Here is an 8574-nt window from a genome sequence, read left to right as displayed (position 1 = left end):
ATCTTATTAAGATTAAGTAAGTATTAAATAGGGTTTAACTTTAGTTTTATAATTGGGGACCCTACAAAACTTTGGGCGAGCATTATAGTAAATAGGGGCTTCTAAAATCAGCTTGCACCGGGGCCTCTATAATGGTAGTTGCGGCACTGTACAAGTAAAACTACTTCATTCAAATCAAAGTAAAATAGATTTTTGCTTCTCCTGAAATGTTGCCAAATTGTAGATACGTGAAATTGTCATTAGTGATTAAATCAGTGATAATTTGATTAGAGTCTATCAGTCTGAACTCTGAAGGGGTCAAGTATACTATTATATTATAGAATATAGTTGATTAACTCTTAAATAATAACACATTGCAAAGCATTCACACTTAAAATAATTACAATAAGTGGTAAAACAACTTTAGAATTTCTAGATACTCTTAAAAACTATACTTAAAAAAAAATTCCTCGACTTCTCCAGGTATTCTCAGAACTATAGCAAACCTTAATGTAGAAATACTATAGTACACTACATTTAAGGGGAACGGAAATCGTCAACTTTTTTACAAATAAAGACTAAAACGCGAAGTCACTTTCCGAAGTGTCTACCGAACCGATTTCAATATTTTTTTATTTGTTTTATAGTTTAAAATATTTCTCTATGGGGGCTAAAAGGCCGATTTTTTATTTTTGTTTTCAACAAATATTTTTAAGCATTTTTATTTTTACTTTTTTATAGTTTTTTCTGATGCATCTAACTACTTTTTTAGTCGCTAAATCAAAATTCGGCCTTTTAGCTCCCATAAAAAAAAACTTGAAATCCGTCCAATAGATACGCCAAATAGAAAACAAATAAATCTTCAGGAATGAATAATTTTGAATGAGCTTAAGTTATTAAAAAACTAAAAACGCTACCCCATTGGTAAAGTTCTTCTCTATCCATTGTACAAATTTTTATATGATTACTGTAAATATCGCCCTCACATTCTTGGTTCCGTAAAACCATTTTTTCGCGGATATACTACGGGTGGGTAGCATCCTTTTAAATATTAAATAATATATAAATTGAAGCTAATGTAAACAGGTAATATTAATTAGAATTAAACATTAAAAAAAAAAAACAAATTTTATTAAAAACAAATAAAAAAGTGACAATTAACAATAAAAAATAAAAAACGTGTAGCTTAACATTAAATTTAAGTATTTTCATTGTATAGGTTAATAATGTTAAGCACCATGATTTCCTTTTATAGTTCATCATGTGATTTAGGACCATAACCGTGTTTGTGCTTTTTGACATGTTCCGCTGCTTCAGCTACAAGTCGTAAAAATTCATTTTTATCAAACGAATAATTTGTAAATTTTGCATGTGCGCCATTGTCAGGAAATGTGCTCTGAAATATTTAATACATATTGTTAAATATTGTTGTTCGACAGTAAAATTCAAATGATTGATCATTTATAACAATCACATATAATAAGTTATCTTAGATTACTCTGAATAGAAATAATGATAACAAATTTGACAGTAATGAAAAAAATTTATTTTTTACAAGTGGTAAAATTATTATGATTACTATAAATTTTTTTCCGATATGGTTAAATGTTAAATGAGTATGTTTGAGTCACACATGTTTTATTGATCTCCTTTAGTTTTATGAAAAGATGATTTTTGTAATTACAATGACATGTATTCTAATCATTTATTTAATAATAAAGTCCAATAATGACTACACAATAGTTAGATGATAATATGATCATTACCTAATTTAATGAGATAATAACAAAAAAGACAGGTCTTCATTGGCTTTATTAATCTTATGATAAATGGGGAACACTAAGTTCATTGTGGACACCAAGGCAGAGTAACTACTTGACAATAGTTTCAAATAAAGGGTTTCTTCAAAAAAGTTAAGTTGGCCTGCTTCCTCTTGTCACTAGGGATTGAAAAATTTAAAACATAGAAACAAGGTAAAGGTTTGTAGATACTTCACATATAAAACCTAAATTTCATACTTGAGAAGTTTCCATTATACTCTTTCAGCTAGCTGCGTGTTTGCGGTGGTCAGATAACCATACAACACAATCAAATTTTTTCCAAGGAACCCAACAAGTAGTTTAATTTCTAGAATATCGTTAGCTTTGTTAAATATACAGGGTCCGGCAAGGAAGTATGGTGTTTTTGAAATGACTGTCACACATTATTTTTCAAACCAATTATAAAATTTATTTTTTCCATAAATTACTTAAATATTGCCATTTGCAAAAAAAAAAAATTAACTTTGAAAAATTACGTCAGGTGGATCCATTTTTGTCAAAGCATTCTTGTAGACGGGTGGCAAAATTGTCCATACATCTTTCAAGCATGGCACATGGGATCCTTTGAATTTCCCACGTTTTGTTTTTGGAAAGCGCTTCAAGAGTATGTAGTTTACTGATAAAAACATGAGCTTTTAGGTAGCCCCATAAAAACTATTCACAAGGAGATAGGTCCGGTGAACGAGGAGACCCCACGCAATAAAATCAGGCGTCCTGGGAAACGCCATCTAACTGACGTAAATTTTCGATGTTAATTAATTTTTTTGTTTTTTGCAAATGGCGATATTTAAGTAATTTATGAAAAAAATTAATTTTAAAATTGGTTTGAAAAATAATGTGTGACAGTCATTTCAAATACACCATACTTCCCTGGCCGACCCTGTACATTAGAAAATTTGAAGTGATAAAATGTAACACCAACGCTATTACCTGAAAACTGTGCATTAACTCTATGAATTAACTACTCATATACGATAGAATAAAAAGAAACACGGAGTGGACAAATGATCAAGGTATTGAGATAATTTTGTAGTGGTTTATAAAACTATAGACAGAATCAACACAAAAAACAACTAATGACTGACATTTGATGGTGGTACAACACCTACTTGATACCATTGATAAACCAAGCAAACATATGAGCTGAACCGAACCACGTAGTAATCAAAAATCAAAATCAGACCAACTGAAAATCTCCAAAAAGCACTATAGTTGCCATGATGAGTCTTGAAATTAGGTCAACTTGCAAAGATTTCTTAAAGCCTCAATAATACCAGAGAAGAAATAATAAAATCGTTCCGACATATCACAAGTATATTGTGTATACTCATAATTATCCAAACAAACCTTATCTTCCATGTGGAGTTTTTCAATATCTTGCCAAGTCAAGTATTTTATGCCTCTGAGCCGAGCTAAATCTTTATAACAGTGCTCGTCTTCGCAGTTATATCTGAAAATTTGTTTAAATAATTTAACTTATTTTGTTTTAATCAATTAAATTTTAATAACTCAATTTTAATAATTTATAATAAATAAAATACATAATAAACATTTCTACATTTCTCTATAATTTCAATCATACATGATTCCTCCAAATTTTTTTAAACCCGTTTTAAATGGTAGGTAAGTATGTGTTGTCATAGAAAGCACGCCAAAAAACGACAAAATAGGTCTTTTAATAATCAGTTAAGTTCTAAAACTTGGGTACAAGATAAACAGAACTTAAATTGCAACAATTATTTAGTTTGTTTTTTATTTTGTAAAATAAAAGTTATCTAAAAGTTAATACTTACAATTCAAACAATACTGCCCAATCTGGTAAAAATAACAAGTGTGTTAATCCTGCACCATGCATGCCAATAAAGATGTCAGAATTGTGAGTTGTGCGTACTTGCTCCGTGAAACTCAAATAATTTCCATTATAAATGACCTAAACAATAAAAATTATTTTCGAAAAATCAAACAAATATTTTAAAGTATATTAAAAATAAATACATTAAGTGTGGGACACAAGCTTTTGATAAACTAAATTGTTTTCGCGTAAACTAATATTTTATATTAGGGCTATAAAACATGTTTTTATTATTTGTGTTTTGTAAGCATATTAATCTACATTATGTAATGTTTTAATGTATATTTAGTTCGATAGTTAGAAAAATTTTAATAAGAAATGCACAAAGGATTGTCTGGTTAATCAAATACAAATTTTGTACTTCAAAATAAAAAAAAGCTTCTTGTGACCCTCATTTAATTTTTATCGCATTTTACATACCTTTTTAACATCATAATCAGTGTTATTTCTTAATGCCGAAATTAATTCATTTTCGTTTAAAACATTTCTGTACCTTGTATTTCGAGATAGGAATGTGATTTTTATTTTTTCAAAACTTTTAGAAGTCTGACTTATGCTTAAACGATGTAACATATGTTGAGAAAATGATTTAAACAATCCGCTCCTTTCGCAGCCCTCTATCTGAAATTGTAAAAAATCATAAATAGGTACCTAAATTTAAATATTTATGTATTACAATATTTATCCATAGGTGTTAGCACTTAACTGTGTTTATACTGACAGATAATACGTAAATATTTAATTTAAAACAAATACTTATTTATCATTAGCTTTTAATTATTTTTAAGGAATTGCAGTTTTAAAGATTTAGAGTTGGATCAATAATATTAAGAGGAGGCCCTCCAATTTTTTTTTTAAGTGCATCAAAATCCATTATTAGAAATGCCATTTTTTAAGGAACTGTGCGGTGTTCACAAAAATTATAATATGATATATTCATAAGAAGTTAATGATCAACACTTTATAGCCATTTTTGATAAACAATTCTAAAGCGCACAACTCAAACTTAAGTCCTACAACTTACACTTTAGTAAGTTTGTCAAAATATGGATAACGTCTTGATTTTCAATTTTCAATTACTACATTAAAACTGTTACGTTCCACAGGAAAGTATATATTATTTGCCTAAGATTTGTTTTGTGCAATATGAATTAAGGGGTTATGAGTAGTCAGCGGGGTAAAAAAATGAGTATTTCAAATAATTTTTTTTTGACAGTAGATTAATTTATTTCATATAACAAATAATACAAAGTTAAAATATTATGTTTTAACTTTATTGACCAGAATTAAAAAAAAAAAATTATTGTAGACCAAGTTATTGCTATATATGTTGGACTCCGTCTCACAAGTAGTGCTTTGCGGTGACCAACATACAATTTTACTGGTTCTAAAATCAATCAAACCTAAAAAAATCATTAGTTTAATAGTTAATCTAGTGCTTGATCGAAGCTTTTTTTTTTTGAAAATTAACAAAATGGCGACCTCTGGTCATTTACTCGCAGATTTTCAAGGAAAAAAGCACTAGTTTATTGTTTTTAAAAAGTATAATTTAAAATTTTAAAAAAAAACCTTCGATCAGGCACTAGTTTTTTATGCTTTCAATAAGCTGTATAAATTTCATTCAAATCTGTCAAGTGGTTTTTGAATTACAGTGGTCCCTGACTTTGAAAACATAGTTTCGAGAAAAACTCATTCAGAGTTTTATATACTCGATTAATGAATAGAAATATCAATTATTTAACTACTTACATCGAGTCATCTATTCCTAAAATCCTGACTTCCGCTAACCCCTTAAACCATTTTTGTAAGGGTTAGAAAGATATATTATACTATTTCGGTGTGGCTTGGTACGAACATTGCACATTCATTAATTAACAGTTGGGTCTCAAACAAAATAGAATTAACCAGTAGCAAATCGACTAACTCAATAAAAATGTTCATGAACACAATGGCCAATCAGGCAACAGGTGGACAAAGCACTGGGAAAACAAAAACGAGGAAAAAAGAAATATCTATCAACCCACCACACCATACCTGCAACATCAATACGGTATCAATTACTGGGATTCAAAAGGCTTTTGATTTGGTGCTAGAGGTACCGCCTCCAAATTAATTTTGGCCTTTTTAAAACTCGTATGCGTAAAAAAGAATACTTAAGAACAATATGTCCAGAAATAATGAAGGATGGATACTTTAATCATAATACACAGACATTTATATTAATATATTTTCCTATATTTTTAATATTATTTATCAAACTATTTTATGTGTCTTAGACTATCACTATTAATTGTGTATTTTTAAGGGGTTTTTAAACTGTACTTGTAACAATAACGTCTGATAGGTAAACTGTGTCACTATAGACTAGGTATCTGGTAGACAGGCAGTCCACTTTATTCTTTAAATAATAGTTGTTCTCTTTCTAAACATGAATTCCATTAACTATGCGTTATTAATTTAACTAAAACTTTTGTTAAGCTTCATATAATTTTAGCTTTTAAGTAGTATTGAAAAAATACATTATCTTTAATAAATAGGTGATGCAGCGCAAATATTATAAAGGTAAATAGTTTAAATAGTTACCAACGGTGTATTATAGTATAAGCCAAAAATCATCCGAGGTAACAAAGGTAAAATAATATTGTTAAAACAAACAACTTGTCCTCTAAATGTGTTTAAATTCCATATTGGATGCTTAGTAAATACTTTGAATGTATCGCTGAATGCAGACTCGTATGGAAATGATTCCCAAATTAATATGTGTACATCTTTTGAGAACATGTCAGGACCAGTGGAATTTACATGTTGAGAAGCATATAAATTCAAGAAGTCGCAGAAGTGATGATACATATTAACAGCTATACATAAAACATAGATTATTTTTCAGCTGAATAAACAATACTCAAAGAAAACCATGCAGTTAGACATACTACATACTTGCATCAATCTTCATGATAATTGTCGGTTTAGTAAAAACTAAATCACATTTTCCAGGATAATCGTTAATAGTTGAAAAGAATCTTAATTCAGGACTCCAAGACTGTAATGGGCTTAGATGATCACATTGAGCATGAAGTTTTTCTTTGTAAAATCTAAAATGTATTTCAATTATTTATGTATTTTTGGCTGTTAAAAAAAAAAATTATCAGATAATTAAATAATTTGTACATAATTTACTTGCACTTTCCACCTATTTGTCCATCACTTAGTACATCCATTTGATAACGAAAGGGTCGATCTTGATTTAATAAGTTCTTGAAGTCAATCTTAATATTATGACCTCGACAAAATTTTAAATGATTTGTACACTCCAATGATGAATCATCCTGGATAAAAAATTAAAATAAGATATAACAAGATTTGTGCATTATTTAAACAATTTTATATCTTATATCTAGACTAATAAAAACTATTTTATGTTTAATCATTTATTTTTCAATAACTTATGGAATAATTGTTTGTTAATAGCTATTTTTTTCCAAATTGTTTATTATTTAGTATTTGATCAAACAATTTATTTACGTTTTTTTTTAAATTAACACTATATTATTTGTTTGTTATTACTTTTAATAACTTTTTTCTATCACTCTTTTGAAATGTTGTGTAAAGTTTGTGTAAATATAAAAATATATCTAAATATTTATTAGGTATTTATGAAAAATATGTTTAAATAAACTTAAGTTAATTATGATATGTTTTTACTTATTGTGTTACAAATAATTTTATTTATAAATAAAAAAAACTACTAATTTAAAAAAAAAAGAAGATTATTTTTTTAATTTTTTTATTTAAGCGATTTTAGAAATACAATTTTGATGAATTTATGTAACTTATTAAACAATTCTGTTAAGATCAGTTAAAATCAGTTCTTGTACACTTAATTACATTACATACATTGATTTTGTGATACTGTGTGCGTAGCTAATGGTACTACTAACTACATTAGTAAAGTGAAAAATATGTCAATTGTTTTCGAATATAAATAGGAAGAAGTTTACGTTTTTCTCCTTTGGCTGTCAAAAGTACCCAAGTAGGTTGACACTACAACCCATACATTCTTTTTTTAAATTCTTCTTTGACAAACAACTTAAAAGGCGAAAAAGTCTAATAACCATTTAAAACGGATCTAAGACAATTTTAAATCAAATACATTAAATATTTTAGCTCTTTAGTTCATTAACTTTTCATGTAGGCTCGATTTTATTTATAGAAATCCCAAGTCAATATATTGTTTGCACCTCTGACCAAATTAAATTAAGATTTTTAACAGTTGAATTTACTGGATTGGTAGGTTCACACATGTAAGTGAGTTCATCTCTCTGTTGCTTAACGTAACCGAAATCTCCTTGATTGAAGAATGTGTCGATTTGTTCGATTTTTGTTGGTGCCCAGCCGGTTTGCGAACCAGGACAATCGGGTTCTGAATATCGCCGTTGTCTGCTACAGTTACGTTCATATCCCCAACATCGCTATAAAATGAAAAACAATAATACTTGTCGAAACATTAATCGAAATTAAATCTAGAAAAATAAATGCACATTTCATACGCTTGTAGGTTTGTCGATTGTCGTCTGCGAGATTTCTGAGAACAATACATAAGGTACATGCTCGGGGTGGATATTTAAATCGGTCGTTGAACGAGTCGAGTGAACAAATTCGTTGGACAAAACCAAACACGGTATGGCTATGATTTTTAGATAAAGCATGACTGCGTAACAAACGGTAATTAACTGCTAAGTAAACGCTCTAATGAGTGGCATTATAGAAAAAAGCATTGGTAGTTTTTTCCTTTTTTTATAGTAAAACTTTTTAACACGTTGGGGTAGGCAAACATAGGTACGCAAACAGATCGACAACGACTGACCGTTATGCAGACGGACTGTGCATTAACAGGCAACAGTCCACAGCCATAGCAGCTGGCAG

At 28.7% G+C, this 8574-nt stretch overlaps 1 protein-coding gene across 2 annotated transcripts; it reads right to left on the bottom strand.

The window, feature by feature from the left end:
• Positions 1 to 1092: 1092 nt before the first annotated feature.
• LOC126844806 (EGF domain-specific O-linked N-acetylglucosamine transferase) lies at positions 1093 to 8574 on the bottom strand. Of its 2 annotated transcripts, none has more exons than XM_050583223.1 (9): positions 8199 to 8574; positions 7932 to 8120; positions 6829 to 6977; positions 6589 to 6743; positions 6235 to 6509; positions 4072 to 4272; positions 3593 to 3729; positions 3147 to 3249; positions 1093 to 1375 (listed from the first exon to the last, which is right to left on the bottom strand). In XM_050583223.1, the coding sequence occupies exons 1-9, from the start codon at positions 8355 to 8357 to the stop codon at positions 1229 to 1231; spliced, it is 1515 nt and encodes a 504-aa protein (XP_050439180.1). In that variant the 5' UTR covers positions 8358 to 8574; the 3' UTR covers positions 1093 to 1228. The 2 variants fall into 2 exon arrangements, with proteins under 2 accessions (XP_050439180.1, XP_050439181.1); XM_050583224.1 differs by having other exon boundaries at positions 6358 to 6509.

This window comes from Adelges cooleyi, unplaced genomic scaffold, assembly GCF_023614345.1.
Source record: "Adelges cooleyi isolate 19-005CV unplaced genomic scaffold, UGA_ACOO_1.1 ACOO_flye_CR_arks_rails_tigmint_CR_PRNA_651, whole genome shotgun sequence".
Lineage (NCBI taxonomy): Eukaryota > Metazoa > Arthropoda > Insecta > Hemiptera > Adelgidae > Adelges > Adelges cooleyi.
Note: the sequence above shows the minus strand (reverse complement) of the source record. Positions and strands in the feature narration are given on the sequence as shown.

What these genes read in the sequence shown, in the direction of transcription:
- LOC126844806 (XM_050583223.1), bottom strand. Translation starts at nt 8,357, where the DNA reads ATGCTTTATCTAAAAATCATAGCCATACCGTGTTTGGTTTTGTCCAAC. An exon ending in TGTGTGAACCTACCAATCCA is followed by an intron (nt 6,978 to 7,931) that starts GTAAATTCAACT and finishes TTTTTTATCCAG; the next exon opens with GATGATTCATCATTGGAGTG. An exon ending in TGGGCAGTATTGTTTGAATT is followed by an intron (nt 3,250 to 3,592) that starts GTAAGTATTAAC and finishes ACAAATTTTCAG; the next exon opens with ATATAACTGCGAAGACGAGC.